The sequence below is a fragment of the Macaca mulatta genome, chromosome 8, assembly GCF_049350105.2.
Source record: "Macaca mulatta isolate MMU2019108-1 chromosome 8, T2T-MMU8v2.0, whole genome shotgun sequence".
Lineage (NCBI taxonomy): Eukaryota > Metazoa > Chordata > Mammalia > Primates > Cercopithecidae > Macaca > Macaca mulatta.
Genome location: NC_133413.1, coordinates 150,723,759 through 150,744,923, shown reverse-complemented (window position 1 = coordinate 150,744,923; position 21,165 = coordinate 150,723,759). Strand labels below are relative to the sequence as shown.

The following is a 21,165-nucleotide window of genomic DNA, read 5'->3' as shown; positions in this document are numbered from 1 at the left end:
AGTTTTCCTATATCAGTCTCTTGCAAGTTTGGTTAATGTGAAATCAGTCCACTAGAGGCTGATGATACTAATAATCGAATGATTGATGACTGTGATAATAACTCTAAGGCATCAAAGCTTTAATTCATATCCCCTATCTAAAGGACATGGCACAGTATAATATATTTGGCTAGGTTCTTCACAGAACAAAACGTTTGTAGGATTATCTGGAAATGCAGACGTCCTCAAGGTCTGTGCAGCTGAATTTGTGCTCAATGGAGACCTGGGACCTGGTGTCGTGGCCTGTGCGATGGTGGGGCTTCCCTCGGCTCCTCTGGGCTTCCGTCTCCCCATAGACACTGAGGGCTAATACCTGTTTACTTTGTAGGGTTGCTCTGAAGGTCATACATAGTATTTGTTAAGCATCATGCTTGGCATAAAGGTGTTATTCAATGGAAAACACCTGTTTTTTATTTTAATGGTGGCTTCAAGATTGCAGTGATTTTTAGTCTACATTTACAAACAGAGATGACTGTACACAAAATAGCTCTTAAATAGCACCATAATCATGGGGCCTCTTCTCTATGTAGACAATTGAATAGATGTGCTATTTCCATAAGATTATTGGGACATACCTTTTTGAATCTTCTTAACATGTTTAAAAATGAGAATAGCTAATGATAAACATGACTCTTGGAACCAGTACCTCTTGAGGTGTGTTTTGCCGTGATGGGAAATTGCATTCTATAGGGAAGTCTAATTGGATCACACAGATATTTGGGTAGTTTAGCAGACCAGCAAGGCTTTCAAAAGTTTCTTCATAATAGTGAAGTTAATGGTTTTGTTTTGTTTTGTTTTGTTTTGTTTTTTTTGAGATGGAGTCTCGCGCCGTCGCCCAGGCTGGGGTGCAATGGTGCGATCTCAGCTCACTGCAAGCTCCGCCTCCCGGGTTCACGCCATTCTCCTGCCTCAGCCTCCTGAGTAGCTGGGACTACAGGCGCCGCCACCGCGCCGGGCTAATTTTTTGTATTTTTTAGTAGAGACGGGGTTTCACCGTGGTCTCGATCTCCTGAGCTTGTGATCCGCCCGCCTCGGCCTCCCAAAGTGCTGGGATTACAGGCGTGAGCTACCGCGCCGGCGGTTTTGTATTTTAAACTAACTACAAAGCTAGCTTCTAAAAGTTGGAAATCTTTAACTTGATCAAGTATTCAGTTGTGTGTGTGCATGTGTGTGTGAGAGAGAGAGAGAGAGAAAGAGAGAGAGAGAGGTATTTTAGGGGGGTTGTGAAAAGTTCCATAGAGCCTCTGGCACCTTTTCTCCCCCATTCTAGGTTGCTGACATACATTTGCGCAAATAGTTATCCTTTGTCACTTTGCTTATTTGTGGAAATAAGGAATTCTCATATTTGTTTAAGAAGAGCTGGGAGGTCGAGTACAGTGGCTCATGGCTGTAATCCCAGCAGTTTGAGACCAGCCTGGCTAACATGGTGAAACCCTGTCTCTACTAAAAATACAACAACAACAACAACAACAACAACAACAACAAAAAAGTAGCCGGGCGTGGTGGTGCACTCCTGTAATCCCAGCTACTCAGGAGGCTGAGGCAGGAGAATTGCTGCAACCCGGGAGGCAGAGGATGAAGTGAGCCGAGATCACGCCACTGCATTCCAGCCTGGGCGACAGAGCAAGACTGTGTCTCAGAAAAGAAAAAAAGAAGAGCTGGGAGCATGAACATAGAAAGTGGGAAGGCAGAGAGGTGAAGAGGCACTCAACAATTTGTTTAGGGTATGAGTAATAGTAGCTTTTCTTTTATCTTTTCCTGTCTGAAGCAAAAAGGCACCAAACTTGTAACATACGGTTCCTCAGAATTGCTTTTCTGATCGGATACAAGTCAGATTTTTCTCCAGGCTATGTGAATTATGAAATGTGTTTTAGTAGTTATTTTTAAAAGTAGTTTTGTTTTCCAAATAAAATACCATAATCTGTTCTTTCTTCCAGGGGCACAGGAAGTTCTCATTGATCCAGGTACATGATCTATGTGTTTAGTTTCTTTTGGTTATTTTTTTTAAGTGCTTGTTTCATGGTGATGTGAATGAATGGTTAAAATTTCTGGATGATGATCTTTGGAATATTCTGATTTAAGTAACTTTAAATCAGAACTGTTAAAACGTGATGATTGATGGGTCCTTGCTTGATGGGCACCCCGTTGCTTTATGTTATCTGTTGAAGAGGAGGCTTCAAGGAGGCTTCTTCCTCTAGCATGGCTAAGTGAATGATTGGAGAATTGTGCCTTTAATTCTTTGAATGCATTGAGCATGTTTGTCCTGTTAATTTTGAATTCATTTGTAATCATGACTTTGCTCTGATTTGTGGCTTGTGCTCCCTTCCACGTGAGTTCATTCTCTACTGCATTTCGTCTCTGTGTTCTTAACAAGAAAAAAAATCTTGTATTTTTTTACAGAGGCAGATTTTTCTTTCCCTTTGTAATATCTTCTGTAATTAATACAGCAAAAACCTCTTTTATTACACTGCTTAATTATTTCATGATGGGCTCTATTATTTTCTGACTTAATGAGAAACAATGACAGGGTAAATAGTACAAAATGAAAACAGCCTAGAATTGAAATCAGATGGCTGTGCTTAACGCAGGCTTTGTGACTAACACGTTTGCTTTCATCTCCTTGTGCATCTTGGCTCCGAAATGAAGTTGCCTCAGGTTTGCAGGCGTTGGTTTTAATATTTGCATTTACTCCTTTCTCTAGGCCAGTGGCTAAGTTTCCTGATGGGGTTTGTGGAATGTGTAGAGAAAGGACAATAAATGCTCAGTTTGGGTTTCAGGAGAACTGAGTTGCTGATGAGAAGACATCTGGGGGACAGTCAGGAGGGTAGACTTTATGCCACGGAGGTGCTGAAAGCCCCGCCAACACTGATGACAAATGAAATGGATGTTGAAGGTACTGGTATTTGACCAGTACGAGTTGCTGAGCCCCAGTTTGGCTGGTTATGCCTGCTATAAAATACCGCACTGCAGTGTGTCAGTCGCATTAGTTGTAGGAGAATTAGATGTGTCCACCGTATAGAAGTAGCTCAGAGCTGTAAGGAAAATCAGGCGTTTGTTGAGATAAGGCATTTTAAAAACATTTCTGAAGCTTTTCAAGATAAGGTTGTGTAGAGGTGAAATTGAGTTTAGAGTGCTGGGAGGAAAAGTGAGGAGATTCTGTAGGGCTTTGTTATTCGAGGGTGCATCAGGGTCCTGCTGTAGAGGTGAAAACCGCCAGGAAGGACCCAGAAACCAGTGTTTGGTGTGTCAGGACATCCTCTGTCATGGTCCCAAATGAGAAATGTGTGGACCTGACTTCTCTTTACCAATGGGAGAGCGAGTAAAGAGAATGAAAGGCCGTCCTGGCCCCACGTTCTGATTCCTGCTTTCCAGGCCACCCCAGTTCCTGCTAATGCCTTCTGGCCTCTGCTTGCGGAGACCTTTGTATCAGGACTGACTTGCTACTGAAATCATATCTGTGTTTCAAGTGTTGGTCGTTTCTAAACCCTTGCAAATGTGTTAGCAGTGACAGTGCTGGTAGGGAATCTTCCCAGCTCCTAGGAGCAATGCAATTTGCTTCTCCACAGCCTCTCCATCTGAATAGCTAACACTCTCTCAGGGGTTGTAAAAGTGTTCAGCTCCTGGAAAACCCATTCACATGAAGCTATCACAAAATTACATCACTTTCATTTCATTTTTGAGTTTTAAATGGACATAATGTTTGAAGCAAGCTGTTTCCAAATTCTTTTCCTACCAGCTTTCCCCACCACCGTTTCCAAAACCAGAAGAAGAGTTTCACGGTTTTCGGGGGGTCCTCCATCTCTTATCCTAAGAACTAAGCTTCCCCTCCCTGCATTTCTAGCAGCTAGGCCTTTGTGTTCTTTATCTGCATTTTTAAAGTGGCATGATTCTTAAAACTCTTTTTTCTTTGTTTTTTTTTTTTCCTTTCCTTTCATTTCTTTTTTTTTTTTTTTTTTTTTTTTGGGAGACAGGTTCTCACTCTGCCGCCGAGGCTGGAGTGCAGTGGTTATTCACAGCGCCAACCTAGCTCACTGTGCCCTCAAACTCCTGGACTCAGGCCAGTTCTCCCACCTCAGCCTCTGGAGTAGCTGGGACTACAGGTGTGCACCACCATGCCCAGCTAATGTTTTAATTTTTTCATAGAGATGGGGTCTCTCTGTGTTGACCAGGCTGGTCCTGGCCTCAAGCAATCCTCCTGCCTTTACCTCCCAAAGTGATTACAAACGTGAGCCACTGTGCCTGGCCTTTTTTTTTTTTTTTTTTAAATTTAATTTCTAAACATTTCATGTACATTCAGCAGCCACTTTACATAAAATGATCTTTTGGATAATTTTAGTTAACTCATAGGTGCTTTTTCCATTTTCATGTTGAGGAGAGTTTCTTCTTCCTGTAATAAAAATTAGCAGTTTGCAGTTATTATGTGACAGACAATGTTCTAAGGTGCTTTTTTTTTTTAAAACAAACAAACTAGTTTCAATGCAGTTTACCTATTTAAAGGGTAAAATCCTGTCATTTTTAGTATATTTACAGAGTTGTGCAACCCTCACCACAATCAGTTTTAGGACATTCTCATAACCCCAACAGGAAGCCGTGTACCCGTTAGCAGTCACTCTCCTTTGCCTACGTCCTTCCCTTACCCCCAAGCAACTAGTAAGCTACTTTCTTTCTCTATTATTTGCCTGTTCTGGACTTCTCATATAAATGGCATCATACATATAATGGTATGTCGTTTTTGTGACTGGCCTCTTTCACTTACTGTATGTTTCAAGGTTCATCCGTACAGCATGTGTCGGTATGCATTGTGTCAGTATGCATTTATTTTTCTTCTTGCAGAATAATATTTCATTCTGTGTATATGTGTGTGTGTGTGTGTGTGTGTGTGTGTATATATATGCCACATTTTGTTTTTCCATTCCATCAGTTGATGGACATTTGTATCGTTTGTACCTTTTGGCTATTATGAATAATGATGTTATAAACATTTGTGTGGACATATGTTTGTTTGATTTATTGATTGGTTGATTGATTGATTGAGATGGAATTTTGTTCTTGTTGCCCAGGCTGGAGTGCGGTGGTACAGTCTTGGCTCACTGCAACCTCCGCCTCCTGGGTTCAAGCAATTCTCCTGCCTCAGCCTCCCAAGTAGCTGGGATTACAAGCGCTTGCCACCAAGGCTGGCTAATTTTTTTTGTATTTTTACTAGAGATGGCATTTCACCATGTTGGCCAGGCTGGTCTTGAACTCCTGACCTCAGGTGATCCCACCTCAGCCTCCCAAAGTGCTGGGATTACAGGTGTGAGCCCCCGTGCCTGGCCCATATGTTTTAAATTCTATTATGTGTATGCCTTGGATGGGGAGTTGCTGGGTCATATGGCAACTCAACATTTAACTTTCTCAGAAACTGCCAGATTGTTTTCCAAAGTGGCTGTACCACTTTACATTCCTACTAGTAATGACTGCAAGTTCTAATTTCTCTGCTTTCTTGTCAATACTTGTTACCTTTTTGATTGTGGCCATCCTGGTGGATGTGACCTGGTGTCTCATTGTAATTTGGGTTTGCGTGTCCCTTATAGCTAATGATGTGCATCTTTTCATGTGATTATTGTCATCTCTATATTTTCTTTGAAAAAATATGTATTTAGATAGTTACCCATTTTTAAATTGGGTTGTCTTTTTGTCTTTTTATTGTTGAGTTGTAACAGTTTCTTTGCTTTTTTTTTTTTTTTTTGTGAGACGGAATCTTGCTTTGTCACCCAGGCTGGAGTGCAGGGGCGTGATCTCGGCTCACTGCAACCTCTACCACCTGGGTTCAAGCGATTCTCCTGCCTCAGCCTCCTGAGCATCTTGGATTACAGACACTTGCCACCATGCCTGGCTAATTTTCGTATTTTCAGTAGAGATGAGGTTTCGCCATTTTGACCAGGCTGGTCTCAAACTCCTAACCTCAGGTGATCCACCCACCTCGGCCTCCCAAAGTGTTGGGATTACAGGCGTGAGCCACTGCACCTGGCCAGTAACAGTTTTTTATATATTCTGTATATGAGTCCTTTATCTGATGTATGATTAGCAAGATTTTTCTTTCATTCTGTGTGTTATCTTTTCATTTTCTTGATATGGTGTCCTTTGAAGCATACAAGTGTTAAATTTGGATGAAATCCAGTTAATGTTGTCTTTGTTCCTGTGCTTTTGATGTCATATCTGCGACTTAAGATGCTATATATAAACTTTACACCTAAAGCAATTTAATCTTCACGATTCTAGGAGACAGGTACTGTTGTTATGCCTAGTCTACAGATGGGGAAACTGAGATGCAGGAAGGTTGTCTGACTCGCTGAGGGTCATAGTTAGTAAGTGGTGAAGTGGGTATTCAAACCCATGAGTTTGCACCCAGGATTTATCCTCTTAACCACCATGCTCTATTGCTTTTTATAGGGAATCATTTATTGAAAACTCTTTGCTTATTTGATTTCTTGCCTTTTTTTTTTTTTTTTTTTTGTCATGAGGGACCTCATCTCTTCATTCACCTTGCAGAGTTCAGCGTAGGTTTATTTTGGTCTAACGCAGGCAGAATCATTACTATCAGTTAATTTCTGCATTACTTACTCTCCAGTGATGGTCGCTGCTAGTTGACCTAACAAAGCCATTTAAGGCTTTTCTGCTCATCACACTAATAAAAGTAGCGCCACGACCACGGAAAGTTCAAAAACAGTATTTGATTGATTCCATTTCAATGGAATCAAAGGAAGAAATCCCCAGTGTTGACGCAGATTGTAAGCCTTTCCAGAATAGGGTTGTTGTCTTCCTTTTTTTCCTGTTGTTCACTCATAGTGTCCAGCATAGTGCCTCATTGTCCAGCGGATTAGCTAGAGTATGGCGGTCTTCAGTCACTGTGTACAAGACAGAATATTGACAACAGTATCTGTTGTTTGTTTCACAAGGGAAAAAGTCATATAGAAGTATCTCTCAGAGGTATTGAAAAAGCCTGGAATTTTTAAAAGACTTCCAGAAAACAAAAATACACAAAGGCGTTTTCACTGCGTTTAGATGCCTTAGATGTATTATGGTTATACAACAGAGTAAATTCGTTAACTAGATTTGACAAGTCATGTAATATTGATTACCTGTCATAATTAAAATATTCTGCCTCCATTAAAGTAATTAGTGCCCATGAGTAAACAAAAATAAACTAGCATTTATATGCAGCATGGGGTAGACTTTATATATATGTGTGTTCATGCATGTGTTTCTGTCTTTCAGAGAATTTGGCAGCTTTTCAACAATATTCTAACTTTAGAATTCTATTTAAAAAATCATCACTGTGGCTAGTGCACTTTGGGCTGAGTTTATCCTGTCTTATGCACAGAATTCCACTGTCTCCTAGGGAAAGATTTCCTTCCATTATATTGAGTTAATATCTGAATTACAGGAGCTGTGGTACCTTGAATTGCTGGCCTTAAGCAAGCCTCTTGCTTCAGCCTCCCAAAGCACTAGGAATTTAGGCGTGAGCCACAGTACCTGGCTGGGGCTGTAATTTCTAGGCCTATTCTGCTCCATGTGTTTAAAGTTGACTATCAGATGTGATTTTCTCTTTGTTTGTTGGGTTTTCTTTTCTTTTCTTTTCTTTTCTTTTCTTTTCTTTTCTTTTCTTTTTGAGACAGAGTCTCGCTCAGGCTGGAGTGCAGTGGCCCGATCTCGGCTCACTACAACCTCCACCTCCCAGGTTCAAGTGATTCTCCTGCCTCAGCCTCCGGAGTAGCTGGGACTACAGGCATCTGCCACCATGCCTGGCTAGTTTTTGTATTTTTAGTAGAGACAGGATTTCACCATATTGGCCAGGCTGGTCTTAAACTCCTGACCTTGTGATCCACCTGCCTCGGCCTCCCAAAGTGCTGAAATTACAGGCATGAGCCACCACGCCTGGCCGTTTGTTGGGTTTTCATTAGTCAATTAGAACTTTTGAAAATGAATTTGTTTTTATATGTTATACACATTTCCCTAGGAACTTGATGGGTTTTTGCTTTTAAGTTTTCAATTTATGAAAAACTTAAATATACTCTTATTTATAAGTTATTTTTCACTAGATATTTGTTTACCTCTTTTATTTTTATTTTATTTTTTTGAGACAGAGTCTCACTGTGTCACCCAGGCTGGAGTACAGTGGCGCGATCTCGGCTCACTGCAAGCTCCACCTCCCAGGTTCACACCATTCTCCTGCCTCAGCCTCCTGAGTAGCTGGGACTACGGGCGCCCGCCACCACGCCCGGCTACTTTTTTGTATTTTTAGTAGAGATGGGGTTTCACCATGTTAGCCAGTATGGTCTCGATCTCCTGACCTCGTGATATGCCCGCCTTGGCCTCCCAAAGTGCTGAGATTACAGGTGTGAGCCACCACGCCCGGCCTGTTTACCTCTTTATACATTTTTTTTTTCCAAGGAATATGTGTGCATGTTTAAAAAATAACTTATACATGTAACAAACCTGCACATGTACCCCTTGAACATAAAACAAAAGTTGGAAAGAAAAAAAAAAAGTAAAAACAAAACCATATTTTTTCCTTATTGTAAAAGTCATCTTCATTATAAAGAATTTAGAAAATAAAGGTAAAGAAAATAAATAAATTAAAACATTACTCATACCTCCCCCACCCCGGGTAAGTTGTAGTAAATTTTGAAATTGGGAAGTATAGGTCTTCTAAATTTGTTACTTTCTTCTCAAGATAGTTTTGGTTATTCTGGATCCCCTGAATTTCAATATGAATTTTAGGATCAGATGATCATTTTCTACAAAGAATCCAGCTGGGATTTTGATAGAGATTTGATAGAGTCTCCATACTGTTGATCAGTTTGGAGAATATTGACATTTTAAGAAGATTAAATCTTCTAATCCATGGACATGGGATGTCTTTTCAACATTTACCTTCTTTAATTTTTTTAGCAATGTTTTGAGTTTTCAGAATATCATTTTATACTTTTTTTGGGTTAAATTTACTCCTAAGTATTTTCTTTTTCATGCTATACGGAATTCTTTTCTTAATTTCATTTCCATGTGGTTCATTGCAAGTATATGGAAACACATTTTTTTGTGTGTATTGGTTTTACATCCTTCAAATTTGTGGAACTCGTTTCTTAGCTCTAAGTTTTTTGGTGGCTTTTTTAGGGTTTTCTAGAGGCAGGATCATGTCATCTGAAAAGAGAGAGAGTTTTTCTTTCTTTTTTTTTTTTTTTTTTTTGAGGCGGAGTCTTGCTCTGTCGCCCAGGCTGGAGTGCAGTGGCGCGTAATCTCGGCCCACTGCAAGCTCCGCCTCCCGGGTTCGGGTTTACGCCATTCTCCTGCCTCAGCCTCCCGAGTAGCTGGGACTACAGGCGCCCACCACCACGCCTGGCTAATTTATTGTATTTTTAGTAGAGACGGGGTTTCACCGTGTTAGCCAGGATGGTCCTGATCTCCTGACCTCGTGATCCGCACACCTCAGCCTCCCAAAGTGCTGGGATTACAGGCGTGAGCCACCGTGCCTGGCCAGCCTAGTTTGTTGAGTGTCATCACGAAAGGGTGTAGAATTTATCAAATGCTTTCTTTGTGTCTATTGAGATGATCATGTGGTTTTGTCCTTTATTCTACTCATTTTCAGACATTAAACTAACCTTAGATTTCTGAGCTGAATCCCACTGGATCTTGTTGTATAAGCTTTTTTATATCATGCTGGATTCAGTGTGCTAGTATTTTATTGAGGATATTTTCATCTATATTCTTTTTTTTTTTTTTGAGATGGAGTCTCGCTCTGTCGCCCAGGCTGGAGTGCGGTGGCGCGATCTCGGCTCACTGCAAGCTCCGCCTCCCGGGTTTACGCCATTCTCCTGCCTCAGCCTCCCGAGTAGCTGGGACCACAGGTGCCGCCACCTCGCCCGGCTAGTGTTTTGTATTTTTTAGTAGAGACGGGGTTTCACCGTGTTAGCCAGGATGGTCTCGATTTCCTGACCTCGTGATCCGCCCGTCTCGGCCTCCCAAAGTGCTGGGATTACAGGCTTGAGCCACTGCGCCCGGCCTTTTTTTTTTTTTTTTTGAGATGAAGCCTCGTTCTGTTGCCCAGGCTGGAGTGCAGTTGCCTGATCTCGGCTCACTGCGACCTCCGCCTCCCAGGTTCAAGTGATTCTACTGCCTCAGCCTCTCGAGTAGCTGGGACTATAGTTATGTGCCACCATGCCCAGCTAACTTTTGTATTTTTAGTAGAGACGGGGTTTTACTATGTTGGCTAGGCTGGTCTTGAACTCCTGACCTCAGTCAGTCCACCCTCCTTGGCCTCCCAAAGTGCTGGGATTACAGGTGTGAGCCACTGCACCTGGCCTTGTGTCTATATTCATAAGAAATGTGGGTCTGTAGTTTTCTTTTGATGTCTTTTTCTGGTTTTGGTATTAGGGCAACATTAGCCTCATATAATGAATTGGTTAATGTTCCTTCCTCTTATGTTTTCTGGAAGAGTTTATGAAGAATTGGTGTTAATTTGTCCTTAAATATTTGGTAGAATTCACCATTGAAGACAGCTGTACCTGGCTTTATTTTATTTTATTTTTATTATACTTTAAGTTTTGGGATATATGTGCAGAATGTGCAGGTTTGTCATATAGGTATACACGTGCCATAGTGGTTTGCTGCATCTATCAATCTGTCATCTACCTTAAGTATTTCTCCTAAAGCTATCCCTCCCCTAGCCCCCCCATTCCCCAACAGGCCCCGGTGTGTGATGTTCCCCTCCCTGTGTTCATGTATTTTCATCGTTCAGCTCCCACTTATAAGTGAGAACATGTGGTGTTTGGTTTTCTGTTCCTGTGTTAGTTTGCTGAGAATGATGGTTTCCAGCTTCATCTATATCCCTGAAAAGGACATGAACTCATCCTTTTTTATGTCTGCATAGAATTCCATGGTGTTTATGTGCCCCATTTTCTTAATCCAGTCTATCATTGATGGGCATTTGGGTTGGTTCCAAGTCTTTGCTATTGTGAATAGTGCTGCAGTAAACATACGTGTGCGTGTGTCTTTATAGTAGAATGATTTATAATCCTTTGGGTATATACCCAGTAATGGGATTGCTGGGTCAAATGATATTTCTGGTTGTAGATCCTTGAGCAATCACCACACTGTCTTCCACAATGGTTGAACTAATTTACACTCCCACCAATAGTGTAAAGGCGTTCCTATTTCTCCACATGCTCTCCAGCATCTGTTGTTTTTACTGATCGCCATTCTAACTGGCGTGAGATGGTATCTCATTGTGGTTTTGATTTGCATTTCTCTGATGACCAGTGATGATGAACTTTTTTCATATGTTCGTTGGCCACATAAATGTCTTTTGTTGAGAAGTGTCTGTTCATATCCTTCGCCCACTTTTTGATGGGATTTTTTTTTCTTGTAAATTTGTTTAAGTTCTTTGTAGATTCTGGATATTAGCCCTTTGTTAGATAGATAGATTGCAAAAATTTTCTCCCATTCTGTAGGTTGCCTGTTGACTCTGATGATAGTTTCTTTTCCTGTGTAGAAGCTCTCTAGTTTAATTAGATCCCATTTGTCAATTTTGACTTTTGTTGCCACTGCTTTTGGTGTTTTAGTCATGAAGTCTTTGCCCGTGCCTATGTCTTGAATGGTATTGTCTAGGTTTTCTTCTAGGATTTTTATGATTTTAAGTCCTACGTTTAAGTCTTTAATCTATCTTAAGTTAATTTTTGTATAAGGTGTAAGGAAGGGGTCCAGTTTCAGTTTTCTGCATATGGCTAGCCAGTTTCCCCAACATCATTTATTAAATAGGGAATCTTTTCCCCATTGCTTGTTTTTGTCAGGTTTGTCAAAAATCAGATGGTTATAGATGTGTGGCATTATTTCTGCAGGCTCTGTTCTGTTCCATTGGTCTATATGTCTGTTTTGGTACCAGTACCATGCTGTTTTGGTTACTACAGCCTTGTAGTATAGTTTGAATTCAGGTAGCGTGATGCGTCCAATTTTGTCCTTTTTGTTTAGGATTATGGGCTCTTTTTTGGTTCCATATGAAATTTAAAGTAGTTTTTTTCTAATTTTGTGAAGAAAGTCAGTGGTAGCTTGATGGGGATAGCATCAAATCTATAAATTACTTTGGGCAGTGTGGCCATTTGCATGATATTGATTCTTCCTATCCATGAGCATGGGATGTTTTTCCATTTGTTTGTGTCCTCTCTTATTTCTTTTAACAGTGGTTTATAGTTCTTGAAGAGGTCCTTCACATCCCTTGTAAGTTGTATTCCTAGATATTTTATTCTCTTTGTAGCAATTGTGAATGGGAGTTCACTCATGATTTGGCTCTCTGTTTGTCTATTATTATGTACTTGGCTTTTTTTTCTGGTAGATTTTTTTGATTATTGATTCGATCACTTTATTTGTTATGGGTCTATTTAGATTTTCTAGATCTTGAGTTGGGTTTAGTAGTTTGTGTCTTTCTGGGAATTTGCCTATCTCATCTAAATTATATAATTCATTGGTGTATAATTGTTCATAATATTGTCTTACAGTTTATTTCTGTAAGGTTGGCAGTAATGTCTATTCTTTCAGCCCTGATTTTTAGTAACTTGATTCTCCTCTCTTCTTAGCTAGTTCATAATTTTGTGGTTGTTTTAAGAATGAGCTTTTGGTTTTGTTGACCTTTCTCTATTGGTTTTCAATTCTCCCATTAGTTTATTTCATGCCACTGCACTCCAGCGCCACTGCACTCCAGCTTGGGTGACAGAGAGAGACTCTGTCTCAAAAAAAAAAAAAAAAAAAAAAAAAAGAAAAAAGAAAAAGAAAAAAGAAATTAAGTTTATCAAATTAGCCCTCATGACTGGAGATTCCCTTTGTTTAAAAGATGGAGGGAACACTTGTTCCTTCTCCATGGGGGGATTTCCCTCTTATGCTTTGATCATTTACTTCTCAGAGAAGAGGTGAGATACCATATGAAGAATGAAAAACCCACCTCATTCTTACACTGCTACCACCATTTCTCCAAGGGAAAAAGAGAGTAAAACTCAACAATGTAAAAATAATTCATTACAGCTAATGAAATAAATCAAGACCCCTTGTCACTTATTAAATATTAACTTGTGCTGGAAACAAATGTATTATAAGCATGAAAAGCACACAAAGCACCACACTTCTGTGGTTAAGAACATAGGCCCAAGATGGCCTCCTACTTGGGATTACCAGCTCTGTAATTGTGAGAACTAGTAAGGAGATTTAACCTCTCTAGGATCTTGTCTCCTCGCCTGCAGAGATGGGGTACACTAAGAATACTCTCATAGAGTTGCTGTAGGTGATGACACGTGTGGATGTTCCTTACGTAGGTGCTGCTTCCGCCGAGTGTGAAAAAATATCGCTTTTGCCCGGATGGCATTATAACAACCTGTGTGAATGCACTCTGCTCGAAGGGATGCCTGGTGCCTGGGGGATGGAGTTTGCAATTCTCTACCCACAGTTGATGTCACTGGGTCTTGCTGATTTGGATCTATTCTTTAAAAAGTGCATGTTTGAGATATATTTTTCCAAGCATGCCCTTTTCTATTATTATTTATAGTCCTTCCCTGTTGTCTCTTGCTGTGATTTTCACAAAGTCAGCAGGAAACAAAGTCCTAAACCACCTGCCTCTTCACAGTTCTGTTACAGTCCTTTCTTCCCTTACCAGAAGAGGATTTTGCATATGAAATGTTTTGTTCCCCTTTTCTTAGAGTTCTCCGTCCATTTGTCCATCCATCTCTCCACTTACCTGTTCATTCTTCTGTCTTACTCCAAAAAACCTTTTGAGGGAGCTTACAGAATTAGAGAACAAACAATAAGCAGATGAAAAAACTGGACCAAGATTAGAAAACAAGGGTAAGAAGTGAGCTGCACGGGCGACGAGGCCAGTGTGAGATGCACGTCTTTGGCTGTGTGAGGTTATACAGATGGGTGGCAAGCTCATCCCTGAGCCTCTCAGCGGCGCAGGGGAAACAGGATTTGTGGGAGATGCTCACTCTCTGTAAGCTAAACAAGTGGTTTCACAGAAGCCCGGCTTTTCCTGCTATTGAGATTTAGGAGAATATTTTTTGAGTGTTCTGTTAAGTCAATGAATATTTTATCTGTATTTTTTTTCTGCCAGAGTTCTCTGTGTAGTTGGTTATATTCTTTAATTGGAAGTTTCTCCAAAATGCTTGCCCATGTGGGTTTGGTGGCTAGGGAATCAGATGCTTCTGCTTATTGATAGGAGTTGGTCAGAAATAGAAAATGACAGAAATAGAAAGCATACTATCATTTATAATTTTCTTTTTTTTAATATGCTGTATGGTTCAGAAAATGCTTTTGCGTAGTTGATCTCCTTTGAGGATGCGGGGTGGTGCCTTTCTAACATGAACAGCTTCAAGCTGTGAGAGAATGCATGCTGACCTCACCGTTGCCTTCAAGACAATTGAGCTAGTTACTGTAAATATGTTACTTTTGTGTAATACATTTCATGTTCTTCAATAAAAAATTTCAAAAGGGAGGAAAACTTCAAATTTCAAAAGGGAGTTAACTAACGTTTAGTAGAATACTTTGATAGCAAGGCTATTATAGGAAGCATATAAGCTGTGAAGACTAAACACATTATTTAAATTTCATTAGGGCATATTTAAGTTTTATCTTATTCACGCTCCTCTTTAACAAAGAAATAATACTGAAAAAGCAAAAGATTATTTCTTTTCTTCCTCTCGGTTCGCAGGTGCCCTCACCACCAATGGCATCAATCCTGACACCAGTACTGAGATCGGACGTGCGAAGAACTGCCTTAGCCCTGAAGACATAATTGACAAGTATAAAGAGGCTATTTCCTATTACAGCAAGGTGATTTTATGGCTTTGTGAATTTTTTACACAGTTGTGTTGTTTTAATCAGAAGTTCCCATTTTACATTGTGTAATGCTGCAATGTCTCTTAATTATTTATTTCTGTAAGTATTCATGTCTTATTCTCTAATGCATAATACTATATGCCTAAAATGTTTTCTTTTTCTGATTCAAAACTGTAGGTTTAGTATAATACATTTGGAAAAGGGAGAAAAAGGGCTACCATGGCCCCTGTACTCACAGATAATGATTGTTATTATTTTATATCTATTTTCAACGGGGTGCAGTGGCTCACGCCTGTAATCCCAGCACTTTGGGAGGCTGAGGTGGGTGGATCACGAGGTCAGGAGATCGAGACTATCCTGGCTAACATGGTGAAACCTCGTCTCTACTAAAAATATGAAAAATTAGCCAGGCATGGTGGCGGGCGCCTGTAGTCCCAGCTACTCGGGAGGCTGAGGCAGGAGAACGGCTTGAACCCGGGAGTTGGAGCTTGCAGTGAGCTGAGATCACGCCACTGCACTCCAGCCTGGGTAACAGAGCAAGACTCCGTCTCAAAAAAAAAAATTGTGTCTATTTTCTGGTTCTTTTATCAATGTATATTATTTATATTATAAGAAATGGAGCATACTTTATTTATGTACTGTGTGGTGACCCATTTTTTTTCATTTGGGATAGTCTGTGTTTTCTATGCTATTGAAATCTTCCATGGCATAATTTTCAGTGACTGGTAGAGCATTCTATCTTATGGAGGCACCCTTCTTTTTAGTTTGGATTGAAAACAATTTTGCATTCCAAATGTACTTACTAAAATACTGAAAAAGAAAAGTTGTGCTGAAGAGTGGCATCAAGTAAAAAATGAAAGTCCTTTACCTTCTCTACTCTTACTAACAACCTGGTTTATTGGTTATCAACAACTTGGTCCATAGCCCCCTTACCTTCATGCCTATGAGACACACACAGACACACGCACACGCACACATACATGCATGTACTCACGCATGCTCACACACGCACACACATACATGTGCACACACATGCTCACACACACACACACATGCACGTACACACACATGCTCACACACACACACATATCCTATTTACAAAAATGGGATCATACTATGTTATCCTGCAGCTTGCTTTACCCACTCAGCAGTATATCGTAGACCATAGGTGTACTCTCGCCTCCAGACCTGCTTGCCTCTTTCAGAGCGTGTGGAAAAGTTTTCTAAAATCCTGCTTCCTTCTTTCAGAGAGTGTGGAAAGGTTTTCCAAAATGTGGATGTAGTCATGTATTCATCAAGACATTTTGTGAGACATGCTCATAAACAGCACCTACAAAGAGATGAAATGCCTGCTCTTACAGATTTCACAGCTTGCCTTAATTTGCTTAATTATTCTCTTGTGGATGGATACTTAGGGTTTCTCACTTTTTCACTGTGAATTAGAAAAAGTGCTTTGCCAAACATTTTTGCCCCTATATTCTTGTGTTCTTGTATCAGTATTCCTTTAGGTTCAATTTTTATAGAAATCTATCCTGGATATAATATTAACATTTATCATAGGTTATGTTCAAGTTACTCTCCAAATTCCTTTTCTAATAGAGAGTGAAAAGATGTAGAATTATTTATTTTACCAATCCTGTTACTGATTGTTATTTATTTCTGTTTTTTCTTCCCCCTATTGTAAACAGTTCTCTGACCAATGCCTCTATACATACATCTTTTTGGACTGCCTTTTTTTTAAGGGAACAATTCCTAGAAGTTGACTTGAGTTAAAGAATATATATTTTTTTGGCCTGGCACAGTGGCTCACGCCACCAATAATTGCAGCACTTTGGGAGGCATTGATGTAGGCAGATTGCCTGAGCTCAGGAGTTCGAGACAACCCCGGGCAACATGGTGAAACCCTGTCTCTACTAAAATACAAAAAATTAGCCAGATGTCGTGGTGTGCACCTGTAGTCCCAGCTACTTGGGAGGCTGAGGCTCAAGAATCACTTGAGCCCTGGAGGCAGAAGTTGCAGTGAACTGAGGTTGTGCCACTGTACTCTAGCTTAGGCTACAGATTGAGATTCCGTCTCAAAAAAAAAAAAAAGTATACTTTTCTTAAAGAGTTACATATTCCTGTATTGTCCTACAAAAAGGTTTTAACAATTTACTCCTCCATAAACAAATACCAGCTATTATTTTTAATAAATATTTGCCAATACAGCTGAGTGCAGTGGCTCATGCCGTTAATTCCAGCACTTCGGGAGGCTGAGACAGGCGGCCTTGAGGCCAGGAGTTTGGTATTATGCTTAGAAATACCTTTTTTTGTTTTTTTTTTTGAGACAGTGTCTCGCTGTGTTGCCCAGGCTGGAGTGTAGTAGCATGATCTGGGCTCACTGCAACCTCCACCTCCTGGATTCAAGTGATTTCTCCTGCCTCAACCTCATGAGTAGCTGGGACTACAGGTGCGAGCCACGACGCCTGGCTAATTTTTTAGATATTTAGTAGACATGGAGTTTCACCATGTGGACCAGGCTGGTCTTAAACTCCTGACCTCAAATGATCTGCTCGCCTTGGCCTCCCAAAGTGCTGGGATTACAGGTGTTGGCCACTGCACCTGGCTTGCTTAGAAACACTTTCTTAACGATAGATTAAAACTCTTTTCCTTGGTTTCTTAATCTCTGAAATGAGGATGATAACAGTACCCGTCATCTCATAGAGCTGTGGTTTAGATAAGTTGAGATAATATATGCAAACGTGTATTTGTATTCACTGTTATTAGCATTTAAAATATTTCTATAATTATCTGATTATCTGTAATTTATTTTGTGTGTATTATGACATAAGAATACAATTTATTTTTTCCAGATCATTACCTCATTGTTGCATCATGATGTATTGAATTCATATTTGTTTCTTTTTGATTTGAATTCTCACCTGTACTAAATACTTTCACATACTGTGTCTGTTTATTAACTTTTCATTCCTTTCTATAAATCTTTCTTTTCTTACTTCAGCACCATATTTTATCTTAATTTTAGTGGTTTACTTGATATCTAAGAGTGTTTCTTTCTTTGTTTGTTTTTTTTTTTTTTGTTTTTTTTTTGAGACCAGGTTTTGCTCTGTTGCCCAGGCTGGAGTGCAGTGGCATGATCACAGCTCATTGCAGCCTTGATCTCCCAGGTTCAGGTGATCCTCCCACCTCTGCCTCCCTGTGTGCTGGGACTACAGGTGTGCAACACCACGCCCAGCTATTTTTTTTTGTATTTTTTGTAGAGATGGGGTTTCACCATGTTGCCTGGGCTTGTCTTGAACTTCTGGCTCAAGCAGTCTGCCTGCTTCAGGTCTCCCAAAGTGCTGGGGTTACAGGCATGAGCCACTGCGCCCACTCATTTTTTTTTTTTTTTTTTTGAGACAGGGTCTTGCTCTGTTGCCCATTCTGGAGTGCAGTAGTATGATCATAGCTCACTGTAACCTCAAACTCCTTCAGTCAACCAATCTTCCCACCCTCATCCTCTTACCTCACTCAGCCTCACTCAGATGACCAAGTAGCTGTGACTACAGGTGCATGCCACTGCGCCTGGCTAATTTTTTATTTTTTATTTGTAATGATGGGTTATCTCTGTGTTGCCTAGGCTGGTCTGGAACTCCTGGCCTCAAGCAGTCCTCCCACCATGGCCTCCTGAGACACGGGGATTACAGGCCTAAGCCACTACACATAACCTCCCAGAATAAAACATATCGAAAGCCCTATCAAAACTCTAATTTGTCTTTTTTTAACTTGAACAAAGGAATAATAATCATACTGGCCATGAAAATTTGGATGGGAGGAAAGAATTAAAAAAAAAAGGGGTTGAGTGCAGTGGCTCACGCCTGGAATTCCAGCACTTTGGGAGGTTGAGGTGGGAAGATCACTTGAGCTCGGGAGTTCCAGACCAGCCTGGGCAACATGGTAAAACCCCGCCTTTACAAAATATACAAAAAAATTAGCTGGGTGTGGTGGTACACACCTGTTGTCTCAGTTACCAGTAAGGCTGAGGTGGGAGGATCACCTGAGCCTGGGAGATTGAGGCTACAGTGAGCCGTGACCACACCACTCATTCCAGCCTGGGCAACAGAGCAAGACCCTGTCTAAAAATAATTTTTTTTTCATGATTTCATTTTAAATCTCTTTGTAATATACATTAAAATATGTAAAGTTGGCTGGGCACGGTGGCTCAAGCCTGTAATCCCAGCACTTTGGGAGGCCGAGACGGGCGGATCACGAGGTCGGGAGATCGAGACCATCCTGGCTAACACGGTGAAACCCCGTCTCTACTAAAAAATACAAAAAAAAACTAGCCAGGCGAGGTGGCGGGCGCCTGTAGTCCCAGCTACTCGGAAGGCTGAGGCAGGAGAATGGCGTAAACCCGGGAGGCGGAGCTTGCAGTGAGCTGAGATCTGGCCACTGCACTCCAGCCCGGGCGACAGAGCAAGACTCTGTCTCAAAAAAAAAAAAAAAAAAATGTAAATTCAACCAAAAATATGTGGGAAAAATTTGTGATGACTTTTATTCTCACGTCAATAGAAAATGTTTTAAGAGTTTTGAAGGAAAATTGGCATTTCCATAGAATCAAGCCCCATGTTAGTTTTTTCTTGTGTCATGAAACAGTATATACAACTGATAGATTTCTGACTTAAGTGTTGGTATTTCAGTAAGTATAAATAGCTTCTTTTTCTGATCATCTGTGATAACTCATATTTAATATAACACAGACTACATGTACGTTATGTGTGTGGAAAGGGGGAGGAATGAAGCCCTACCCTTTCTGGCATAGTAATTATAAAACTGCTCGTCCCACCTTCTACGTGATTTTAGTGAGAAAGATAACCAGTTGTGCCTTTGCTTCTTCATGGTTGGTAAATAGACTGCATGTTTATGAGCAGTGATGCCACACCAGGCCTCTAGTGGGTCTCAGCAAAGCTTGTCGATTACATGCATTGGTTTTCCCATGTCCTAATGCCTCAGCGAAAGAATATTAGTGTGTTATTCCTCCCAACCTCTGTCTGTCTTCAGGTACTAGTATACAGGGACAACCTCTATAAACCTTTCTTTAACGTTAAATTAAATTATGCAACATCAGTTGAAAATCACTCCAGCTGCTATAACTAGGAAAAAAAATAACAAAAATAAAGAAGGTTTGGAGTAGAAAAGAAAAAGCAGAACAGCTAGCATGGAGGATTTTGCTGTGGAGGCTTGGGAGGGGAAGGGCATCGGAGGGAAGGAAGCAGATCCATCCATCTGAACTCTTCTTTTTTGGAAGAGTTCTGGAACCTGAATCCTTCCTCCTTTCCCTGCTCCTGGGTCTGGAGCCATATGGTGTGTAAGAGGGGCCGGGGGTGGCTCTCCTGGCTTGAAGCTAGGAGAATTGGGGATGAAGCTTAAGAGATACTCCCCAGTTTATTACGTAGTTGAATGAAATTCCACAAAGCCTGTTCTGTTCCAAACGCCCTCATTTGTTCTTCATCTCAGGAACCATAATAGGAACTGAGAAGTAGGAACAAGCAACTCTGAGACAAAATCAGAAAGCATTGAACACACAGGGAGCCAGATTTTTTGCAACTAAGTAAAATGAATTTACAACAACTGCATTAAAGCTGCAGGTGTGAGAGTTTCTAAAAATGTTTTAGAGTACTACAAGAGATGATAAGCAGAAATGAATAGCAAAGTATCCATTGATAATATTTTGAAATATTGCAAAATAGCAAGCTACTGTGGTCATATTATTTTAATGAATGCATACACATTTATGTGGCATTCATAGACTTGCTCAGCCCCACTAATCGCTTTTGCTTCCATAAAGGATAGATTTTCTCACAAACAAATTCTCTGGCCTTGCTGGGGAGGTGTATTAGTCCATTTTCATGCTGCTGATTAAGACATACTGGAGACTGGCAATTTACAAAAGAAAGAGGTTTAATTGGACTCACAGTTCCCTGTGTCTGGGCAGGCCTCACAATCATGGTGGAAGGCAAGGAGGAGTAAGTCCTGTTTTAGATGGATGGCAGCAGGCAAAGAGAAAATGAGGAGAGGACTCCAAAGCAGAAACTCCTGATAAAAACACAGATCTCATGAGACTTATCTGGTACCACAAGAACAGTATGGGGGAAATCACCTCCATGATTCAATTATCTCCCACTGGGTCCCTCCCACAACATGTGGGAATTGTGGGAGTACAATTTAAGATGAGATTTGGGTGGGGACACAGAGTCAGACCATATCATTCCACTCCTGGCCCCTCCAAATCTC

The 21,165-nt window shown here is 40.6% G+C and overlaps 1 protein-coding gene across 9 annotated transcripts in view; it reads left to right on the top strand.

The window, feature by feature from the left end:
* TRAPPC9 (trafficking protein particle complex subunit 9) overlaps positions 1 to 21,165 on the top strand; it is a 732,314-nt gene that overhangs the window by 48,094 nt on the left and 663,055 nt on the right. For 5 of the 9 annotated variants that reach the window (XM_077944069.1, XM_077944071.1, XM_028852951.2 and 2 more), the window contains 2 exons: positions 1,977 to 2,003; positions 14,765 to 14,886. In XM_077944069.1, coding sequence (XP_077800195.1) covers positions 1,977 to 2,003; positions 14,765 to 14,886 — 149 coding nt within the window. Of the gene's footprint in view, positions 1 to 1,976; positions 2,004 to 14,728; positions 14,887 to 21,165 lie in introns of all 9 variants that reach the window. The other 4 variants (XM_077944070.1, XM_077944072.1, XM_028852953.2 and 1 more) reach the window with 2 other exon arrangements.